Below are 24982 nucleotides of genomic sequence, written 5' to 3'. Positions count from 1 at the left end.
ATATTAAGTATTTAAAAATTCACCAAGGTCCAGCTGCCAACAACTTTCAACTGAAGATGCAAATTTGTTCTTATGCTTTCTTGTCCCTGGGAGGTCCCTATAACTCAGACCTTTTCTAAACAGATCACAGGTATCAAAAGCATCAAAAGATTTTGAAGGCATCAAGAGTGCACAAATATTCAAACCTCAAGGAAGGAGTATGTGAACATAGCTCTTCTAAAACATCATGTTCTCCTGGCCAGGCACACAGGATGCCAACAGAAAAGATGGTATTGCTATGCTGGGTAAGCCCAAAGACGCAACGAGCACAGTATCGTGTTCTATCAAGTACCCAAAAGCAGATGCTTCAAGAACAGGGGAAGCAGCTATTGATAATCTCTCTAGAACTCTCCCAGCTTCTAACCGTTCGCAGCTTCCTGGGCCAGACATTATTTTCACATCTATAATAGTTCCCAATGGATTTTTTTTCCCAAGAATTTATCTCCTCTGAAAGTAACATACGCTTTAAGCATTTGTACTACCTTGTGGCAAGGAACTCAACAGTTCAACAACCCAGGGGTGAAAAATGAACTCCTATTCTGTAGTTGTCATTTGCTAGCTTCATTTGATAATTTCTGGTTCTTGCACTGGAAAAGACCATGAACAGCCAATCCATATTTCCCTTTATATCCCTCAATATTTCATAGGCTTTTACCTTCCTTACCCAGTTTTGTCTCTTCTGGAATCCTAACTTACTAAATTATTAGACACATTTGGATTACCCTTCTCATCTTTACCAGTTCTCCTGTATCCATTTTGAGGGGGGAAAGCTTATGAAGAGGCTAGAATCACAGTATTTGAGGTGCAAGCACACTACAGATTTTGACATTTACATTCATTGTTCTATATTTTCCTTGCTCCATAATTCCTAATATTTCATTTACTTTTTCAACCATTACAGGGTAACAGGATCAAGTTTTTAATAGGACAATCACAGGAAAGCACTTCTTATTTCATGGCTATTTAGTTTCTGTACAGATCTTTGGCAAGAGCCCTGACAAAAGCAGCTTTTTCAATTGTTTTGATTTTTAAAATCCTATCTCCCTCATCCACATCTTCTTGATGACTGCAAAGAGCTACAACAGATTTTTGAGACAGTTTTTAATTTTACAAAGTCATCTTGACTCTTCTCAGGTGCAACACATTTATTTAGCTGTTCACTAACTGCATTCTTCAGAATGACAGCTTCTATTGATTGCCTAAGTTTAGACACTAAGCTTACCACTCTCCTGGAAAACTTTCCCCAGGTTTTCAAGCAAAAAAACGAAACAGGTCTTTTTCTGAACGTTGGAGGAAAGCATCAGCACTTGGACCAGTAAAACTTGCCCACCATACAAGAATGGCTATTGAAAGTAAGGATTTTATTACAGAGGTGCTGACCAAGATGAGTGCTGCTCAGGAGCATCTTTATGTCCTTGTATCCCAGTCAGATAAACCACAAATGATGATTATGGTAGGTACCCTGAACGACATACATATGACTGAAGCCAAGGAGAAACCAGAGAAAGTTTGGTAGCAGAAGCACCTCCAAGAACTGAAAACTTAACACACACGACAACTGAAAATTAGTCTAGGTTCATGGATACAGGACACACCCAGAAGTGGAATACACAAGGAATTTAAAAATTCAGAAAACACTGAAAACCAGAATCTCATTGGTATTTCAAATTTTTTTTTGTGTGTGTGTGATTATACCTATAACAACACAACAGCAACAACAAAAAAAGAGGTCCATCTGAAGAAATACTCTGCATTTATTTTTTTAATTTATTCATAGACTTCAACTTGTTTCTATTGGAACTGAACTGAAACCCTATACAATAACTTACCTGGCACACGAGAAATCATCTGGCATAAATCAACATTTAGTGCAGCAGCCCTCTGTAAGAGATAACCCCAGGAATGCATCTGGACTTCATAGCCTAACAAAATGTCTGGGTCATATCTAGAGAGGGGGGGGGAAAAGGAGAATGAGCTTCATATTATTTAAGAAAATATTTTCCATGAACAGAGTATGAACAGGATTACATGCTAATCATGTTGATTTTAAAAAAGAGGCAGCCACAATGGGTTTGTTTCTATGAAAGCCGCATCTGGACTAGGAAACAATATTTAAAATAGACAATATTTTAGGATTTTCAATAACATTCAACTGAAAAATTTTTTAGAAGGCTTTTTTTTTTTAAACATACTTCTATTATTTCAGTCTTTACAAATAAAGAACAAAACCTAGGTCTAATCAGGTTTTATCAATGGAATCAGTCTGTATCGAGCATAAGCTGAAACCTAGCTACCCACACAAGACAGATGTGCAATGAAATATAGTCCTGTCCTCAAACTTTGTTGTACTATTTTCCTTTATGAAACTGAATAGAATTTGCTACTAGGCTACTTGAATGTTTTGCAAATAATGATGCTTCATGTGCACTGGAGTGTACTTGTAATAATGAGAAGACACTTCTGGTCCTAAATGGTGACTCTTTATCGGAAAAGTTACAATTTGCAGTTGAGAGCTGTCAAAACTGAAACATGCAGAAAAGCAACTGTATCTACCAGCTCTATTTACATACCTCTTCCTTTAAGATAACCTTCTTTCTATAAGATACACAAGAAAAACTCATTTTATGCTGTATCTCATGCCAGGTAGAAAATTTGACTGGCTCAGGTATGACAAAAAGAAAAGTCAGAACTGTCTTCTGACACAGTCACTGTCCATCTTCCAATCAGGCTCAGAAAAGAGTTGACTAGACAGAAGGACAAACAAGGTGGCTTCAAAGTCAAAGCACAGGTAGGAATTAGCTTGGAGGAGTCTGTATCACCTACCTTTTGAGTAAGCACTATTAAAACCAGAAGTTATGATCTGATGACTTGTTGAAGGGCCAAAGAATTATTTTCTTTGGCTGGGCAGAAGGAGACTGGCCAAAGTAACATCAGAAATGTTACTTTTATAGCAAAAAAAAAAAAAAGAAAAAAAAAGGAAAAAAAAAAAAGAAGCTTCATGGGGAAGAGCAGCTGCTTCTTTCAACGCGGTTCAGTCAGGGGGTTTTGAGTTCCAGCAGGCAGCATTCAATACAACTGAATGACAAAGGGGCAGCTATCAGGAGGTAGAGGACCGGACGATAAGCTGAGGGTCCTGTACCACAGTCTGTGCCCAACCCCACAACAAGATGGAGGCTTGTAGACCTTAGTTTATGGGAGCGGTAGGCAGAGATCTTGGCTTATGAACAGGAACTCTGTACTTTTTGCACCCTTAAACACATCAGAAAATGCCAACATTTCCTGACTGTTGGATATAGGAGAATACCCTTTCCCTGAATCCTAAGTTAAAGCTGCATCACAGATATTACAAATGAAGCTTCAGACTTTATTGTGAAAGTGTCTTCCTTGCTTGTACGTCCCAGCCAAAGGCAGATGACAACTCACTTTGAAATAACTAACTACTCTGAGAATAGCTCCAGAAAAGAGCTTCTCCACACTTCTGCCACAGACACTAACTTTTTGTGAAAAATAAAAGGAAAAGTGTTTGAATATTCTTACTCAGCACAGCTATCTCTTTATTACACTTTGGGCTTTTGCACCAGCCAGCAAAAGTTGCAAAAATCCCTTTTACCACCTACTTCTACCTGTGAAGGAATGGTTTTGATACCATTTTTGGCTAAAGCAGAAGATTCTGAAGTTAAGTTTTTGACTTCTAGCAATCTAGAGAAAGTAAAAGATCTAGCATTTTGCATTTAGGGGGTATTTTGCTATCTGCTGTTAATGTCAAACAAATGATTCTTTGTTTTTGGAGACAGAAAATGATCATCAGGAGTGGAAGTAGTAAATTTACCTATTTTGGAAGCCTATTCTACCAGTGGTACAAATCCAAAGCTACTTGGAACAATTTATGGACAAATGAATGAAGCTAGCCTGCAGTTCCTTCCAGCAGTGGAATCAGTGTCAAAAAGAGTTATGACCACTTGCTGGCCTGCACAACATACAATGATTGCCAATTGAGGTGCCAAAATTATGAATAGCTCCATCTAAGCTTTGAAATAGAAAGGAATTATGTAATGGTTTATACAGTCATAGAATAAATGTTAAAAAAATTAACATATTTTCACATTAATTCTTGCAGCAACACTATCCTGGTCCTAGCATATTGCAAAACACTACTGGTTATTTAAAATGAAGGAAGTAGTCATTTATGTTCGTATTTGAAAACTGGTTTCACATAATTCAAAATGGAAAATACTCGTAGATTTTATGCAGGGCAAGACATTATGCAGATGGGTTCCATGATAGATGCAAACGTGAATGAGAAACTTGTGAAGAACTGCTTATGTTGTACATAAAACAGTATTCATTATGCCAGGAATTTGCTTGCTCTTCTAAGCCTGTTCTGAACAGAAACAAGCATACTGTTTAGAAGCAGCAAGTTGCCATAGCTATATTAGCAGCTACCACCTGTGATGAAGGACAGTTGCTTTGGGTTCTTCCTTGCTTAAGTAGTGCATTACTTCTCTCACTTCCTACTTAACCAAATTTTAGTGGGCTATTACATTACAACTGCAAATACTCCTATTTGTATTGCAACTGAATACAACATTTCGTCAATTCTTGAGTTAATCTTCCTATTCTCTTTTAAGCTAATTAATAAAATGACCTCTGTAAACCATCTGCATATAAATGCAAGAATTGTTTCTCTAGTATCCTTCAGATGGGAAGATATTTTATAGGACAAGACATAAAACCACTTTAGTTTATCATGTTTTCAGATATATGCATTTTCTTACATAAATACATCGTCTCTAACTTAAGTATTACGTATTTTTCCAACCTACATGTGAATTTACATAAAATTTTGTTAAATTTACCACCCAAAAGATTAAAAAAAATAAAAATAAATCAATGTGCTAGTTTTGAACTCAGTCTTGCTTGTACAGGCTATTAGGGATTGCCTGTAATGGCACATTACTGAGTCACAGGGTATTACTTTACAGTGCATTACTTACTCTGCTTTTCCTTCCCAACTAGCCACTGCACATTCATTAAGGGGAGGGCCTCATTTCAACTAATTTTGGCATCTCAAGTTTTCTAAGCTGGTTTCTTTATTGTCATTGAAGACAAAAGGCCTCCTTGGGTGAACTATTCCTTATATTTCAGCCACCTCTTGCAGAATGAGATCCTATTCTTTGTTTAATGTACATGGTGACGAGGCTAGCTACTTAGACACTGACAATGAAGTATAGAAGTCTAAGTTTCAGTCAGATGATTCATACAAAGCTATCTACATGGAAAATCAAGGTAGAGTAGCTAGTAAATGATGAATTCAAACCCTACTGTAAATTCCCTGTAAACACAGTCTCTTAGTCTCAGTTTCCCATATTTAAAACTTGGATCCAAGTGGTATCCTTCTGAAAGCATAAAAACCAATAAACACGCTACCAGCAATTGAATTCCTCAGATACTGCAGTAAGTTACACATACATCTATTTTGTATGTATATCTGTATGCATTCACAATGTATATGCACAAAGGACTATAATTAGTATTAACAAATTTATGGATGCTTAGGTATTTCCTTAACTTCATAATCAAAACAAGTTTTGCTTAAGTGTATCCCTGAATTATCTTTGAAGGAAAAAACAAAGTAAGATTAAATTCAAGTATAACTCCTTTCTACTGAACAGCACTTGGGACCCCAAACTCCTGCACTGCAGTACGCATAAGGTATACCTTATGCAACAGGTTTAACAGACCTATCGGATTTCTTGCACCCAACATAAGGCTCCGCTGTTTCTTGCTGTTTATTTCCTTGCTGATCAACTCCTTCTCAATTTATGCAGCAGAAGTGCCCCCTCCTGCAGCCCAATCCCATGTACCAGCTGTACCAATGGATCAGTGTGTCATTTGTTGAGGCCCCCTGTGGTATTCTTTTTGCTGTTAAAAAAGAGACGCCTGGAGCTAAAAGAAGACGTTATCCCAAATGGGAAAACGAACAGGTAAACCCAAGGTTTAGCTGATGTAAGCTAGACAGAAGTCTGTCTCTGTCTCACGTTCTCTCTCCCCTTTTCATGTGGTACGACAAAGACGACAGGCTGTGAGCTAAGGAGAGGACAAGTTTTATATTTTTCATCCTCCCTTCTCACAATTTTTACAGTATACTATCCAGCTGGTCTTCATCATCAGTTTAAGCTGTTTTATTAAAAGAAATTGTAATGAGACCAGCTTTTACACCTGCAAGAAACTAGTAAGTTGTAATACTGATATTTGAAAGCTGCTGGCTAGGACTAACACAACAGGAATAAGAGGTGTGCCTGCCAACATAGTGCTCTTTTGTTAAAAGGATGGGCACTGATACTGCTTTGCATGCTGTTGCCAGTCTCTCTGCAAAGATGAAAAGCAGCATTTATACTGGCAGGATTTAAAGACGACAGCATTAGCATTCAACTCATACATGCTGCAGAGAGAAGAAATGCGATTATTTTCCTTTCTAGCTAAGTCATATGGGCTGTTATGCCATCTTTTCCTCTTTCTAATTTGATAATTTCGTGAATGAACACTGAAGCCCCCAGTTATGCCTTCCCTTCTATTATGTGTCTGGTTTTCCTCACTGCTAATTTTCTTCCAGCTAAAATTAAGAGAAAAAGGGGGAAAAAAATTTAGGCCAGACCCACGATACAGACAAAAGCAGTAATTGTGCATGGCAGCAGAACACTCGGTGACTCAAATACATAACTGAAATATCTGAAAACATTTTGCCAGTTTGCTTTGGACAATAGAAATCCATAAAGTTGATACAGGACATTAAGTAGAGATTTCTACAGGAAAATGCCACAGAAGATGATACTAGCCTGGGAAAAGAATGTTAGATTAACACATCTCGATTTTAAAAAGAAAATGTTGCTAGAGCATTTGCAGAAGAACAAATATAATGCATTGTATCCAATACAAAAAACTGATTAGCATCATACTTCACAAGAAAAACATTATACAAAATATTTAAATGTTAAGTATTAACAACTACTTAATTTACAAATGTTTTATCCCCAAAATCTTTAAGAAAAATCTTGCAACTTTATATACTCTGTTTTTGTACTTTTATCAGAAACTACTTCCATTGGGACAAAGAGCTGTGTGTGGCTGCTGAGTCTCAAGTAGCAGTGAATCTACTACTTTTTTTCAAGCCTGTCCTGTTTCCACATCCTCTGTGTGTCACAGAGATGGGGACTGTGCATTCACACATGAATTCCCCAAATTTTCTTCCTCTCATGCCTGCAGGACCAGCCCTTTTCTGCTATCTGGTATCTGCATTTACAGAAGAGTGGCACAATTTGCCTTAAAAGTGTAGGAGAGGCCCAGACGTTTAATTTCTCTTTCATGGGAATCCACTGCTCCATCAGGCTTGGACATCTCTAGTTTTCTCGTGTTTTTTAAATCTCCAAGACAAATATTCTTGTAGCGTTCCCTTCCTCCTCCTCCTTAAACAGCCAGCTTTCCTGTGTTTTGTACTGACTGGTTTATGGAACTATGTGAATGTGTTTATTCTTTTTGCTGCCTTTAGGTTCAGACAGAGAGGTAGTTCTGTTTTACTTTTTCAAGCTGACAGTATCTTCCAATTTTTCTCCCAACTCATTGCAGCTGACACCTTATGATAAAGAGAAGGTCTATTCAAGAAGGCTGTTCAGGCACCGTGACAGAATCCTTTAGGACAGCAATATAGGTACAGGCTTCGTTTCAAGGAAAAAAAAAAATAAAAAAATTATTTCCCCTATGACAACTCTAAAGAGCCTACAACTTGGCTCTCTGTGCTTGCAGATCATCCACACTGGCTGCACAGGATGGGAAGGAGGTTGTTTCTCAGCTGCTTTATGCCAGTTTTGAGCTGAAGTCCTAGTTTTTTGTTTAGAGCCAGAGGACAGCTTACCAAAGAAGGGAAAACTGGACCTACGTAGGTGAAGCTTCCTCTCAAACTCTAGGACGGTTGTCAGGGTACCAAGAACCACTTTAATTATGCTTTTCTTTGTTGCAAATCCATGTTGTTTATTCTTCCCTGCCTTCTCCAATTTCACCTCTATGGCTCTTCCTTTCAAACTGTTTCCTGCCTCTCAACCCTCAAGCAAGTCAGTACTTCAATACCTTGTAGAATTAAAGAGAATTCTCAAATTCCCTTTACAACGATGTGCTTTCTTTTAGCTGTTTCTACATAGATTTCGGTACTCACACTCATAAGTACTCCCATTTCACAGCTGAATCACACTCAGTAATAATTTCCCAGAAATAAAGGTGCCTATTCCCCTCAATATTTGGACAAATCTGCTAGTTTTCAGCATAGACAAAATCATAGATCACAATTCCAGAGAAACAACCAGGTCTTCTTCTGGTCTACAGACCTCAAGTTGACTTATTTTCATTTGCCAACTACCCTGAGTTAATCAGAGACAACATCTACTAATTTCACAGAAGAACATTTAACCTGGTATTAACGGATGTCTAGGTGGAAACACATGTTAATCTTACTGTGGTCATTCAGATCTAGCACACGCTGAACAACTTCACAGTGAAGGTAAAACTGAATCCAACTTCAGCTCATCAATTCCAGTGAGCTTTCTGAAGCAATACTCATCTTCAGTGAACATGTAACAGAGGAACTTTAGCTCTGCTATAAAAAGTTAGATTTGGGAAACACTATTCAGTGACAAAAGGCTAGTGGTGCAGCCCAAGAATAAAACACCAGCAAGCATTAAAACCTCACTAATTTATTACTCTGCTTCAGCATCTGTGTCCCTCAATATCAGCCAGCACGTTATAAACACTATTTGCGTAGATATTCTGGGTCATTTGTTCAAATACAAAATGCTTGCGGATCTCTGATAGAAGAGACTGATGAACTAAGAGTATTGCAGGAAGTGATACATCTCCCAGAAATCACCTTTCCCTCATCTGTGTGCTAGGACAGTGGTCAAGAATTCTCTACTGTGCTCTTCTGGAGTTTATATCTATTGACAAGAAGTGACAGAATCAACCATTTCTTATTTTCAATAACCAGAATGGAATAGAAACAAAAGGCCTAAACAGAAGGCTTGAACTTGAAACAAATGAGTATGTTCCACAATTTCACACATATGAAATAAGAGCAAGAATTAGGCCAACTACTAAGAGAATGACTAGAAATGGGAACAAGAATTCTTCAATTGGACTGCACAAGACAATTCCTCCCTCAGCTGAGGTACCCTCTGTTCAGTGCACCAGCAAGTTGATAAAGTTTGTTCCTAGTATTGACAATTCAATCTACCAGTTGAATAGATATTCTGTCGTTCATTGTACCAGGAATCTGGAATTTCACTCTTCCACCCTTCCCTCCAACAGCCAAAGAGGCCAAGAACATGAACCAAAAGCAAGCTGCAGTCACACGCTGGGAATGCTATTTGGTCACAAGAACCTACTATCCTCTAGCTTGATGCATACATCAGTATATAAGATACTGATATGGCTCTCTGCTGATAAATTAAGGTGATTTTGAGTTTTGCTCCATGAACCCCAAGTGGTAATGCTTCTTAAACATGTCCTGATTGTTTTCTTTCTCTAACCAATCAGACTTACTATTAAGTGCACCTACCAGAACAATTAGAGTACCTAGCCTGTGCTGGAAAAAATAACACTAAAAACAGCAACAGAAGATTGTTTAAAAAAATAATTCCTGATGCTGAAAGTTTTCATTAAAGCTGCTTGCTTGTTCATTTCCTATTGAGGAAGATTTTTGCAGTCCACTACTTTTTAATCAAGTAGTTTTACCATACTTTTTCCTTCAGTTAAAGCTACTCTGGGCCTAGACACTTGTATTGTGCTTAAGAAATACAGAACATTTACTCCAGCAAAATTTCTTATTCTCTTTTGCCTAGGCTACAGAAAATAAAGGGAGAAAAGAGCAGCCATCCAGATGCAGTCCAAGTTTTAAAAACACATTTGTTGAGAGTTCAGCAGAAGTCTGATTCCTTAGGCGATATTGCATAGAGCGGGGAGGGAAGTAGACTAAGACGATGACAGCAGTCTGCCTCTCCACTGATAGATCAAATCTTTTATCTTCTAGGAACACAAGTTAACTAACTCAATCTTTGAAGATAAAGTTGTTGCATCAAAAAGGCATGCTAGCACAGTGTTGAAAGAGAAGATCTCTTAAGAAGAGATTTCTCAGTCAGCAACCTGGTGATTGGTACATTCCATCTTGAAGTACTACAAAAATTGCATGCTTTTTTTCATTCCGTAATGCCTTCAACATGTACGGATGTAGACTTCTTCTGTTCTTCAGTGATAAATATGTATTCTAACTGCTGAGTTCTCTCTCCCATACTCTTTATGTACTGTCACTTTTTAAACTTCCACACAGCTGGTGGAGATTTCTTCATCTATTGGCAGCTTCTCATTCTCAGTAATCTTCCTAAGTTTGATGGAGCACTAGATTTCCAAGAAAGAGAAAAATAAAATTATGTTCCTTACCTGAATTTTGTCTTCTCTGAACAGGGATCTGCTGCTCTGTCAGGACCCACCCTGTGTTGGTTGCATTCAGCAACTCTTTTTGTATTCTGGCTTCATGGGGTTGGTCAATGTCTTTCTCATCAGAGGTTTTCTGGTTGGAGAGAGAAAGAATTGCAAATGTACTCTGCCTAGTACACATTTTTCTCTTGTGCCTCTATTCCAGCAGGGTGACTCATAGTTTAAATCTGTTTATTTTTCCTTGCAATTTTACAGCTTTGCACCTCTGACAGTAGGACCTGGAGAGACGTCTGTGGTTCCACCCACTCACCAGCCGAGAAGGCTACCAAACAGACTTCCCAGACTTGGTGGAGATGGGGAAAACCAGCAGTTTTCCAAGTCTGATGGAGCAGGGGATTTCCATTCAGAGAAGACAAAACTAATGAAGGAAACTGATTTTTCAACTACTGGTTATTTTAATCTGTCCATAGCAGTTTCAGTACCATGTAGGTTTTTTTTCTGTCTTGCCTCAAAGTCCCTAGAAGAATTCTTCCCATCTGAGGCGTTTTCTATAGCTCTCAGCACTGTTAATATCTATTCTGAGAGTTTCAGAGATGTGTAATGAATTTTGGGATTAACAGGAAAGGTTGTACATTAAAGAAGATTACTTATATGGCTGATTATTTTCAAGACTGTAACTCAGCTGCTTAAGAGGATCTGAATGTTCTTGCTGTCAGAGAAAAAGAAAAGCAAAAAGTATTTTTATTCGAAAGACCACCATGCTTGTCCACTCTAGAAATAAGCCTTTGAGGGAAACAACAACAAAAATCAGTATTTGAGAGACTGGCAAGGGTTGAAGGAACTAAAACTGCTGTACCAAGCCTGAAAAATAAAAGCAGAACGTACAGATATGCTACCTTTTTACAATATTCACTACTTCCTGGAAAAGAGTTCTTTCATCAGTAGCGTAACTGACTTCTAGTCCTGTAACTCCAGATCTTGTAAGCAAGGGGGCTTGGTCTCTGCTCCCTAGAAAATAAAGTAAAAAAATCATTACAATTTAGAAGGAATTCCATGACTTCAGTCAACAATATTGCTTTAGAATAAAACATACAACTGAAAAGAAGTATGGAACACAACCTTTTATCTTTAACACTAATTATTATCATAATTAATTCCATGGACTTATTTTATTCCTCTTGGTTGGAAAAGTCTGTTCTTTTCACTTTGTAAAATTCTACCATAGTAGTAATCTAGCACAAATTGTCAGATATAAATAAATTTGATTCAAGAGAAATTTCACCATTTTACATGTACAAGAGTCTAGCTATTAGAAAATTATTTTTGAATAAGAAATATTAAAGGACCATATGACAGCTCACACAGTGTTTTCATGCAAAATATCAATTTTAATTGCTAGCTTAGAGTAGTGCAAAATGCTTTGAAGAATGAAAATGTTACATAACATAGTATAGCTCTTTTTTCAGTATGCTTCTTAAAAAACACTGCTTAGTTACTAATAGAAATGGAAAAACATGAGCAACTGCTCACTTAGTGCGCATTAAGAGTGTCTACATTGATAATGTGTGAATAATAGCTAAATTCATATGCATGCAGGAACTCATCATTTGCCTTCCATATAAAAAAAACCTCTTTAAATGAATAATATGCAACACACACTCTGTCTTTTTATTTTCTCTATACAACAGATAGTAGCATCTCTGATTAAGGCAACAATCTGGAGTTTTTAAAAGGCATTCTACTTTGACACATTCTTGAGAATTAAAAAAAGTGCGCTTTCAGAAATAAATGTTAAAATGATTACCATAACTTACAAAGCAATAATAATACAAAAAGGGAAAAAAAAGGTGTGTCTCAATGTCAAGTCACTCCACAGGGAACTCAAAAAGTTCTAACCAAGAAAATATTGACAGCACACACCAATTAAAGCAAGGAATGTCACAATAACATTTAAACACATCATTTTATTTCACTAACAAAAATAGATCAGAACTTTTGTTTTTTCAAAATATTATTGGACTTCTTTACAGAGAGCTTTTTCTTGGTAATTTATCAGTGGCATATACCTAGGGAGCCATAGTGGCTATACTGTGGAAAGTCTCAGTTAGTAAGGTAATGGAGATAATTTTTTTAAAGATAGTAACAAGCATATAATACCAGAATAAACTTCACTGACAATAATAAGAACTTAGCTTAACATGATATAATATCTACAATACTTTGAAAAATAAACTGGTAAAAGAAGGAGCTGTTGCCTTAAAGCTAAATTTATTTTTGGTAGGTTTTTGTCCACACTTAAATTTTAGACAGTATTTTGTGGTTTAATACACATTCACAATGCCAAAGAAACCCTGAAAGAAAGAGGACTTTTTTTTGTTCATTTTGTTTTGTTTTTGTATTTTTACTAGCCTAAACCAGTGGTACTCAACCTTTAACAGCTGGAGAGCCACTTCTTTATTAAATGGAGTTGTAGAGCACCATAAAAATCAAGTATCCACAGTGTGATTTTTTTTCTCCATCATGACACTTCAATGTGTGATGATGCTGCCTCAACATCATCACATATTGATACATCACGACATGACACATCAGAATCCTCTCTCCCAGCAGCGTTCTGTCTTCAACCCCTTTTGGCTGCTAGGAAGGAGTGGGGTGGAGGGGTGGAAGGGGCAAAAGGGCGAGTTTTTCCCCATTCTGCCCCACGGCTGCTGGGTGGGAGGTGATCTCTACTCTTACCTGTGGGGGGATCCCAGCAGCTCCTTTTCTTTCCCCCTATGGGAGGGGGAACTTCAGCGACTCCCACACTGCTGGTCCATTTGCTCAGTGCTCCCCGCGCTGCCTGATAGAGTGGAGCGCCGATCAGACGCCTACATTGCGAGAGCCGCCTGTAGGGCCATGAAGAGCCACATCCGGCTCTAGAGCCACAGGTTGAGTATCACTGGTCTAAACAAAGCCAAAAAGGTACAATAGAATAAGGGCCCCTGTTTAGATCCTAAAAGGATCAGATAAAACCACAAAAATAACCCTTAAGTAAAATATAAAACATACTGTCTTGCTTTTAACATTTTCTATTTGTAGCTATCCAGCAACTTGAGTAGGAAACTAAAGGCAGGTTTTCCTCTTTATACTTTTAGAACACTGCAGGAGCTTGTCCACAAGTATGCAAACACAGATATTTTGCATGTGTCTATGTTATTTGTGGTTTACAGCCCATGCAATAGTTCTTTGGAAGATATAAGCAGGAAAACTCTCTCCATGTTTAATATGGCCATTCATCCAACAGTCAACAAGACAAAATTAAATGAGCTAAATAATAATATAGATACTCGATTATATTTTGCTTGCTACTGTTTGATCACTACAAAATAAGCGTTTTTGTAAAATATGTTAAGAAAAAAGAAATAGGAACCTTGGCTTGAGAGTCTCCTGTCTCTATCAATCACTATAGCACCAGTGATTTCTTTTTTATCAGTATTTGGCAGAGTTGTGTCTGATGAGATGCAATAGAATAAAGCACAGATCGGATCAAACTCTGGGTCTGGTTCCAAATCTCGTCTGGTTCGAGCATGTAACTCCATACTGATGAGGGTAAGGTGTTGGACCTACCAACAAATAAATACAATAAATTAGTACGTTTTGGAGCTCTATTAAAAAATTTAAGAGAAAATTATGAGTGCAAATTAGTGCATTGCAGATATTTCTATGGTCATATTATGTTGTAACTAAGAGGTCACACCTGAAAATTAATAGAAGTGATTAAACATGCATCTCTGGATCTCATTTTTTTGCAAAAAGCATTATCCTAAAAAAAAAAAAAAAAGATTAATCACTTAATACATTTTTAATACTCCATTATTAAAATTCAATATTTGCTTCCGAGTACTATCTTCTACCAAAAGCAGAAAATACAAACAAACAGAAATGTTCAACTTCAACAATTGTAAATTCCTGTAATGTTTTCAAACAGCTTTGCATATTGAGCTGAATTAAGTTTCCAGACTGATCGAGAACAAAGAATCTCTGTTGGTCTTTATTTTCCTTTCCCTCCTTCACCCAAGACGTGCAAACAAGCATGAAAACTAAGTCACTTACAGGAAGATATGGAGAGTACCTGACTTTCCCTTCACTTGCGTTAATGAAGTTCCGCATCATGTTGCTACAGCTTTTTGCAGAATGGTTTGCATTAAGAAAATGCTAATCCCTATATATTGTACAGTTTTGACTATAATAAATACTGTAGTATTTAATACTGTTTCAACACTATGTTGTTGCTGTCATCTTGCATAATACAGTTGATAATGTGGACTAATGGGCAAGTTGGAGGGATTACAAGGGAAAAGTTACAGATATCTATGATTATGGAAGTTGCCCTGAGGGCAGCCTGATTTCCTCTAGATTTGCATCCTGAATCACTACAGCCATTACTGAAATGAAATTTTACTATCAAGCTCTATCTCCATTTCCTGCAAAATCATCAGTTTCTTGTGGCTTCTCCTACGTCATCTACTCAGCACATAAAACGACTATCTCCCCATCTCATCTGTAAATTGGTCAACAGCTAATTCCAAGCCATGGATGTGGTGACTGTCTGGGAGCACATACATGCTGGCTGGCCAGTTAGCAACCAAACACAGCAGTACTGCATTCACATTGCATCCCTTTCTCCAGCACCAATTTTGATCTCTCTTCCCAGAGCAACCACTGATCTACATGTAATATGTAGAGACACCTTTGAGACGTGTACCATTTTGTTAAATGTGGTAGGAACTGGCTACACAGGTTGAGAAGGTAACATGCAGAGATACTGGGAGGGCCTGACTGAATGATGCCAGATGCCTTGTTTCTTAAGGAAACGATCCATGAAAGTCATGGTCAACTAGTTTTTCCAGTAATGTTTTTATACAAAACTTTTCTTCCTTCTGATCTTTGCCTCATTTTTATTTTTTTAGAGAAAGATTTACCACCTTCTCAAGAAAAATACTGTGAAATTTAGTTCAATACTATTAAATAAAGGCACTCGGAGAACAAGCTGAAACTAGTAGAGCAACTACTTAAAGCTGCAGACATCACACACTGATTAATTTTAAGTCAGGCAGGGACCAAGGAGGAAAAGATTTTTAAATTCTGCCATTATAAAACTGGTCTGATAAACTATCATTTTATAAAATAACATGTAAGTTACCTCATGTAAAGATTTTGCTTCCTGCAGGTTTTCCACACTGACTTTAAACCCGTAAGTATTATTTAAAGATGGTCCTTCAATCTGAGAAGTCTCTTTCTTTGGAACGCCAAGGGCAGCAAACTGATTCTTGTTGGGGGGGGGAGGGGAGAAAAAAAAAAGCACAGTATAATATTGAAAAAATTACAGGTTGCTAAATTCATATGCAATATTAAATACAAATTTATCAATGAAAATGCAAATACTACACTATAATTACTAAAATTAAAAGGCTTTCACTATCTTCTCATGTCATTTTTCAACAGGGAAACAACTGTTGTATCTTTCTGCTTTTTAGGAATGATTTTAATGAAACCTCATAGTAAAGCAGGAGGCAGTTTGAAACACTTGAAAAAAAAAAAAACAAAACCAAAAAACCCAACCAACCAACAAACACAAAACCCCACACATACTGGCTTTCTTAAAAGCCTGCGGACAGGAGAACCAGCAAATCTCTATTCTCTCTTGAGCAACAACTCATAAAACCCCTCTGTTTCGGTCACCACTTTTTAAGGCACTGAATTAAGGGTACACTTAAGTACCCACCTGAACTGGGTGAATACCAGTATGTTGAGAACACAAGAAAAGACTACTGGGTCATTCTGGTAATGCACCTAGCCCACTGTTCTTTTTCCAACATGGGGAGCAGAAACACTGTTTAGGGAAAACATGTGAGTCTGATCACTGTATGCAATCCCTTCCCGTTCTACTCCGTCAACATACCAGTGCTATTCACTGCCTATGTTGTTTTCAGAAAATGCTTACAACATTGTCTGAAAATTAATACACACACAGACACATAAATATACACATCTCTGTGTGTGTACATACACACACACACACAAATATAAAAGGGAAATCATAATACAACTTAAAAAGAACGTTGTAACTAAAAGAGCAAAACAACATCCTTACACAGTGTCTCTTCAGTGTTTCACTAGCGTCTCACAACCCTAAACCACAGAACATACTCTCAGTAGCCAACTTCCCCCCACCTCCACCCCCTGCCTGCAAATTAAACTGATTTCTTCATCCTAACTTTGAGTGTACACTGATTCGACAGCAATTGCACCCCACCATTTTAAATGTACTTTCAAGATCTTAACAGCAAAAGAAAAAACACAACACAGAAGAACGAGAATGGAAATGTGTATGTGTGGCATAATAAAAATACACCTGTACATAAAAATCTTAATTTACCTTCATTTGTGTGGTTAGAAGTACTCTTCGAAGACCATCAGTATTATTTCCCCTCTTGTGGCTCAGTTTTTGGGCTTTTGGTTCTGTAAACATACATGAGTGCAAAACTGCTTAGCCTCAATAATATTGTCTAGACATTAAATAACATGCTAGAAACAACCAGAGGCATTTAGTTAACATTATAAACAAATATAAACAAAAGTAACTTTATTCTCTATCCAATCCAAAGCAACTATTACAATTTGGTATTTATGGACATACAGGAACATATAGTGCAAGGCCAGTAAGTTACCAAACCTCACATGATTATCAACTTGAACATTGCAATGTTATTCACACTCTACATTGAGATCATGTTCTGAAAAATACAAGCAATATAACCAACAAGATTTCAAAATCCCCAAAATAAGCTATACTTTTAAGTCTTTAACCAGCACTTCAGAGTTCAGATACTAGAGACCATCAGGAAGCAAAAGGGTGTTCTGCTTCTAGACTTTTTTCATAATTCAATAGTTATTTTAACAATAATGCACAGGTCTTTTCCTTTCTAAAACTAGTTTTAAATATATTTTTATGGACATGTAAGTATTTTCTAATTACGTCAAAAGAAATATAATATATTCAGAAATTTTTTTTGTGCATCATTAGAATCACTTAATGGATTTACCTGTAGATAAAGGAGTAAAACCAAGAACTTCAGGTATGCCATCTTGATTTTTTCTCTGCACAATGGGTGTACTATGTAGGCAAACGGATTCGGAATTTCCAGGATCTTCATTAACTGGAAATGGAGATGTGTCAAAGGATGTCCTAACGTCCTCTTGGGTGGATGGAGAGCTTTGTGCACTTCCAACAGGTACTACATCATTTCCTTCCACAGAAGACAAAATAATATCCTGACTTTTCCAATCTGTGTCTTCTAAATTAGACTGCTTGGGATCTGGAGATGCTACTTGCTGCCAAGGAGGAAGTACTGGAGAATCTGGTGAACTGTAGCTGACGTAATAGTCTTCCTCCTCCTCCTCCTTATCATGTTCTAGTGTTGAAGTAGTAAGTGTCTTGCTTTCAGATAGAGTTTTATTAGAGTCTATATCATTTTTAGTATTTATAGAAGTTCCTATAGTGCTTATAGACTTATCACAGGTTTCCTTGGTTTGTGTTTTTGTAGTTTCTGCCACAGAAACAGGAGAATTCTTTGTAGGCACAATAGGTCTTTCATCTTCCAGGCTAGATAAATTTAAATCTTTAGCTGCTTTTGCTACTTCTATAGATTTCTCTTCAGACAATACTGCAGAGCTGAAATTCTCAGCTGCCTTTGCCAGCTCAGCAGGATGATTCTTAGGCAATTTCTTGAAATGTTCATACTCTTCTTTGGCATGAAGCCATATCTGAACTTGCTGTTGGCTTGGAGCACACTTGCATGGCATTATGACTATTTTTTTGTCTTCACTAGTTTTATGGCTATTACTTTCTCTTTTACTAACAGTAGAGTGACCGTAACGAGGAGGAGACCCTGGTCTAGGACTTTCTGTCATTGCTGAAAATGCAGTCTTCCAGAGTCGTAGACCTTCTAATGAGAAGTCCCCCTCAAACTCAAGCAGGTCATTTGGAAGTCTAGTTTCCACCGTGAGAAGCCGTCCTCCAATCTCCCTGTGAAGAAAATAGTTTGAATTATTGTTTTGCTCTAAACTGCATTGCAGGCAGTCCTCAAGATGATATACAAGCAGAGTCCTGCTAACTAGCTTTCTCACTATGCAATACCTGTGGGCAGTATCTTTCCTTCACAAACCAAGCAGGCACATTCGCACTTACTACAATATCAAGCAATAAAAAAAATAAGCGTCATGAACGAAAACGGGTATTTGCACAGGAAGTACAGCAATTTCCAACTTCAGATGTATGTATATCAGATGGGATCTTTCATGCATCTGTGCCACATAACAGCATAAAATTGTTTACAGGAATAAATTTAATATAATCACAGGCATACGTAGACAGAAATGCATTTAACATACTACCTTGGCTTTTCTGGAGCATCTGAAGGATTGCTGCAAAATGGTTCCTGATAAATTGTTTCTGCAAGATCATGATCCAGCAGAGTTGCCATGATTTCTTCACGACTGGGTGGTGACATGAGAGGCTTAAGAATGTGAGCAGTACGAGGTGTAAAACTTCCATTCTTTGATTGTGAGGGGGAACTGGTTGATCTTGGTGAACTATCTGGAGTTGGAGTTAATGCCTCATTGTTTCTCGAAACATATAGTTCTAAATCCTCAGAAGCTGCATCTATAAGTTCACCATCAGGAGAAGACAGTATGGATGTAAAAGAGGTATTAACTGAATCAAGTGGTTGACAGGGTTCAAAAGTGGTTTCTTTTCTAATGTGGCTTTGAATCCAGTCTGAGCTGGTTGGCTGAGGAAGGTTAAGAAATCTCTCTTTATTTACTGTATTTCTATTCAATTTGAATTTTTCATTTAAACAGACCTCAGTCTCTTGCGTACAAGAGGTATCAATAGAACTAGATCTAGAAGTTGAAGGATGAACATTTTTCCTCCATTGGCTATGGCAGTGGTTCTCATTATTATCCAGTGAGGTTTTCTCAAAAAGCTCGGGGCTCAGGGAACCAGACCGTATCCATTTACTTGTGCTTGAAGAATGCTGCTTTTCTTCCTCTGATTTTTGGTCATTATGACACAGAAAGTCATTTTCTGTTGTCTGTCCAGAACCAAGATCTTGAACTGCATCACTCAAGAATTTCTGGGGCAAATTTTGATCTGCTGGGACAAACTGGCTCGCAGAATAAAAACTGCAAAATCCAGTTTGCCCTATAGTATTAATATCAAAGTTGTAATTGTGGTCTGGAGACAAGCTGTCTTCAAGCGAGTAGCAGCTTTCAAAACCAGGGTCTGAAAAAAAAATGGGGCTGTCATCTGATACAGAGTGATCAATGCGACTAGTGATCTGCTGGCTTAAAGACTCCATTTTTGAAAGTTTTGGTGTTTTTTCTTTAGGTTTTGTATTCCTGGGAGCACGAGATTTTCTTGGTGATGTGATTGATCGTGACCTTTTGATTGCTTTATTCTGTTCAAGAGGGCATGGTATACTCCTGCTCAGCTGTGGTTTAGCTGGTAATGGTTCCTGTGTAACATTTGCATTCTGAGCTTTCTGCTGCCTCTTCTGGAGCAGCTCTTTCAAAACAGCTAGGCCAGACTGTCCTTCACTGAACGCTGATGGGGCCACTATAGTCCTGTTTTTATACTGGGAGATGGGTTTTGGTTGCACAGTTGTTTCTGACAGAGACCTTTGTTTTACTGTTTCAGGTTTAAAATGTGACATATCCAAAATAAATCCTCTCTGATTTTGATCCCAATTTAACTGTTTCACTGGACTCTTCAAAGATGTTACAAAACAGTTCTTAGGCAACTGAAGTGGCCCAGGGCTTTCCTCAGATGACTTAAGAATAGAAGAACAAGGATCAGAATGCTTGGATGCCTCTGGTAAACAAAAAATCTGCTGTTGAATATTGTCTTTACAATGCAAATAGTTAGTGGCATGTAACTGATCCATCTTTGCTGTGTCCAAAGATTCACGAGCTTCATTTAATTTCCCTGCTGGCGGTAAGTATCTGTTTTGCAAATTTTTTATCTCTTCTACTTTTGCAGAAGTCTTATCTTTAGAGATGCGTGCATTTTGTGTTACCTGAGTTGAGTGATTAGATGGATCAAATATGTTTTGAATGAGAGCAGAATCCTTTATTCTAAATATAGCACTTTGAGTCCTGGGCCTTTGAGAGCTCACTTTTGGTACTTCCCTTCCAGATGCCACAGGAATAGATACAAAAGATGAATGAGGGTCTTCTCGTGGAGCAGGTAAACACTGTGCATCTACAGGCTTATCAACTTCTATCAATGAATGAAAACAGCCTGATGAATTACCTTGTGCATCAGCTGCTGAAGGGAGCTGTGCTGATGGTAGATATCCTGCTGAATAGCCAGGAAGAGGACTGTCTTTCCGGTTATGAAGTGCCTGTGAGTTGACAGAGTTGTACGAAATCTCAGGCAGATCTTGACGTTTCAGCACAAACTTCACTTCTGCAGTAGAGCGCGTATTTCCTTTTTCATCTTTAAATACAACACGCTTTCTTGAGGACACTTTTTCAGCTGTTTTTTGTCTTTGTTTTGTTCTAGGTTTCTTCTTTCCATCATCTCCTGTTTTATCAGCCTGATTAATCTTTTTCTTTTTCTTGGTAGATACAGTGGGGCTAGCAAATTTCTTTTTACATTTCTTAACCTGAGTTTTTGCTCGACTATTTTTTCCTACACTAGAATTAACAGTCTTGCTGTTGTACATATTGGGCCCCCTACTAAATAAAGCTTCTCTGTCCAGGTTGGTCAAAATTTCTTCTGCTTTTGGATCAGTGGGAGACCAGCAGCGAGGTGGAGAGGTGTTTACTGGGCTTGTGCTTCTCTCAGAAAGAAAACCTAACTTAGACATAACATCACTATAGTTATAGTCACAGTCTTCAGCTTCAGCATTGTAGGATGGCGAAGGAGGAGAAAGAATTGTATGAGTCCTTTTTCTGAAAGATAAAGTTCTTTTAATGTTTTTACTACCTGTTTTTTGTGGTTTTCCAGCTTTTTTCTTGGTTGACTTATGTTTTGCTTTCCTTTTGTGACTTTTCTTTGGTGTTAGTGGATAAATAGGATATTTGGTTGCAGGAGAGTCAGGAACTTTTGGCCAAAAGTCCTTTAAAGGTGCAAGCTTTTTATATAAGTTCATCTTTTCCTCTGTGAGTACTACTCTTTCCTCACTAGAATCTACTTTCCCTAGTTTAACAAGCATATTTTTTCTCCCTCTAAATCTATTGATGATAATATATTTAATAATAACAGGTGGCAATTTTTTAGAAAGTTTTCTACGCTTTCGCGACTTCTGAGACCCATCCAAACTTTCAACACTTTCCATCGGTTGAGGTAGATTAATTTTTGAGTTGTGTGCGACAAAGCTTGATTCACTGTCTTCAGTCTCATAATTTACCTTCCGTTTCGTTCGGAGTGTATATTTATTCCCACATAATCCAAATGACTGCTCAGTTTCAAGAGATCCATCTGCAAACTGGCAGTCAGTATAATTAGCAGTACTTGTAGGCATTTTGTTTTCAAAAGCCTCAAAAGGAACTTGAACTAAGTCACTAGGTAAAGCACTATCCTTATCAGGAATGTTACTACAAGCATTACCTTGTGTATAGCAGCTTTCCTTCACTAATGCAACATCATGTACACTTGCAGGCTCCTGATGATTGATAAAACTATGTTTCTTTTTATTCAGCTTCAACCTGGACTGTTTGTTGCCTTGCTGTAATTTATATGTCACAGGAGCTAACTTCTGTGGTCGACTGAGACAATTAGAAAGAACAACACTAGGAAAGAACATATAATGTGCTGCTTGTTGACTGAGGCTTGGCTTTTCTGCCTTATGCTCCTGAAATTCTTCATACCTAATTTTAAGCTTATTAAGGCCACCTTCATCAGTGTCATTTTCAAGTGAATGTACCACAGTTCGACTGCCTCCTGAACAAGACACCAATTCACAATTTTCTGTAACTGTTGCTGGAAAAAAACTATTTATACTTGCAGTGCTGGATTTTTCATTTACTTCAGAGGACATTTTACCTTTGGAGTGGCTAGAGTGGCTCAAATCGGAAAAGTTAAATAAGTTTTTATTCAACATGCTGTCACCAATGTGGCGGCCCACATGCATAAAAGAGACATCCTTTTCAGCCTTTCTGATGCTAGTATACTTCCTACTAGGTATCTGTCTGCTCACTGATGAAATATCATCTTCATACTCAAAAATATTATTTTCACATGAAGAAACTGGGAGAGTATCTTTCTTGTTACTCTCTTTGTGAGAGTTTTCTGCATGGGTACTGTTGCTGAATGGAGTTGGGTACTTTGCTGAGTAAGTGCTTTCTTTTGTAAGAGAATGGACTGAAAGTTCAGGTCTTGTTTCTGTGTTTGGTTGTGAGAGGTCTTCTACTAAATCTTCATTATTCAAAACATGGTTAGAAAGGGCACTTGTGTGTTTACACTGAAAAGTAATTTTAGCAGAAGATGGGGGTTCTAGCGTAGCAGCATCTTTGTGAAAGATTGAGGTCTTTACAGACATTTTGCTTGTTGCAATGACGGAGGAGTGAGTTCGAGAACTTTCATTATTCAAAGGATTGTCTGAAATGGAAGACAAGCAATTTTACTCTAGTTTTCCTGTAAAAAAAAAAAACCAACCTAAGACATTAATCATTTTAATGACATTTTCCTGAAAGCCCTCTCATCCAAAGAAGAAACAAAACTCTTCTAACTCTTCTAAATCACACTGCATTTATGATCATGGCAACTACAGACCCTGAGCACAAGTTGCTTTATCCAAATCACGTCATCAGTACATTTGTGCCTCAGCTGTTCTGTCAGTTACTCCTAAATGGTAGGCTTGCATACAATTGCCAAAGATTCCATGCTGGTTTTCTGAAAGAAGGCTTCTAAAATCACCTTCAGATAACTAAATACAAACATTGACTTCTAGAAAAGCTTGTATCCTGCTTTGTCCCTGAGAAGTATGCATACTCATTGGCTCTGAAAAACAAAGAACTTATTTAGATGACTTTCCCCATATAGAAAAATCATTGCACAGAAAGCTAAAGTACTACCTTACAACATGGTAAGGGCTTTGTATTAACTGTCCTGTGCACTAAGCATAGGTAGTTTGCTGCACTTTTATATAGCAGAGAAATCCACCACCCATTCAGGTGTTTATGCAAGGGGCTTGCACCATTTAGTTAGATCATGAATTCATACCCATGCATTAACATTCTCACACAGATCTGCGACCAGCATGTGCTGTGGTAACTGTCCTGTGGCAGACTCATCACATGATACCTGGGACAATTTCTCTCTCTTTTGCTGATACTTTCACCACACTTACTGCAGGATAAGCATGGACAGGCAGGTGATAAGTAACAAATGAAGGACTGGTTTGCAGCAACTCTGTTTGCTCATAACCACAATGAACACAGAGTAATTTAAGTTTATTCCTCCGCAAAGAGGCAGTTACCACAGAGCTCCTGGCACACAGCAATTTGTTCATGTGTTCACATCTTTAGGTGAAATGTTGAAGGGAGGTAGGTGTTATGAAACATGCTGTATGACCTGGAAGCACACATTGCACACTGTTGTACTAGATGGGGGATCCTTGGGGCCTTTACTGTAAGTCTCAACCAATTTGGGGATTATCTTAGATTCATGCTGCCTTCAGCTTCGCAACTTATTTGTTGCCGGGTGAGAAAAATAAAAGGAATTCTCAGTCTGTTTCTAGTAACATTTTCTAATGCATACAGAGAGTCCCTGAACTGTGAAACACAGCTGGGAGATGCTACCTATGATTCTTTGAGGGTAGGAGTCCACACAAAGAATGAAGAAGATTAACTGAAAGCCAAGAAAATGGGAGTTTAGTGAAGTGTAAAAGAACACTTGGAAGATACCCTACTATTCAGATACAAAAATTGCAAAAATATTTGTCAGTCAGTCAGATGTTATGGACACAGATTCATGGGTGGACAAGCATTTTCTAATTTAGAGGAACTGGACTGAGATTTGTTTTGAATTTACTGTATCTCCTATTATAAGAAGTTGATGTAAAAGTTCACAGTAATAAACTCATTCTAAACTGACATTCTTCTTCTGCATGTGATACTTCATATACTTAAAATATTCTAAAACTTAAACAATGATTTAAGATACAGTCTCATTAGCCAGAAGCATCCCTTTTTCATTAAATTACAAAGTACTGCAAATAAGGAAATTACAATTGTCTATTTTGCAAACCCAAATCATATTAGTAGTACATCAAGTCACGTATTAACCCTACCATTATACCTATAAAAGCAAAGGAAAAAGCAAACTATGCTTTAAACAGTGAACACAAAAGAATAGCTGTGGTTGTCTATGTAACAAGATCACATAGCTCACTTTCTCTAATAAAGAATTGCTAATAGA

General features: G+C 37.6%; 1 protein-coding gene across 2 annotated transcripts in view; it reads right to left on the bottom strand.

Moving 5' to 3' along the window:
- REV3L (REV3 like, DNA directed polymerase zeta catalytic subunit) overlaps positions 1–24982 on the bottom strand; it is a 126174-nt gene that overhangs the window by 21996 nt on the left and 79196 nt on the right. For both annotated transcript variants that reach the window (XM_069805055.1, XM_069805056.1), the window contains 7 exons: positions 18952–23161; positions 17601–18583; positions 16934–17016; positions 15698–15823; positions 13925–14117; positions 11412–11523; positions 1869–1984 (listed from right to left, as the gene is read on the bottom strand). In XM_069805055.1, coding sequence (XP_069661156.1) covers positions 1869–1984; positions 11412–11523; positions 13925–14117; positions 15698–15823; positions 16934–17016; positions 17601–18583; positions 18952–23161 — 5823 coding nt within the window. The remainder of the gene's footprint in view (positions 1–1868; positions 1985–11411; positions 11524–13924; positions 14118–15697; positions 15824–16933; positions 17017–17600; positions 18584–18951; positions 23162–24982) is intronic.

Source organism: Haliaeetus albicilla, chromosome 17, assembly GCF_947461875.1.
Source record: "Haliaeetus albicilla chromosome 17, bHalAlb1.1, whole genome shotgun sequence".
Taxonomy (NCBI): domain Eukaryota; kingdom Metazoa; phylum Chordata; class Aves; order Accipitriformes; family Accipitridae; genus Haliaeetus; species Haliaeetus albicilla.
Note: the sequence above shows the minus strand (reverse complement) of the source record. Positions and strands in the feature narration are given on the sequence as shown.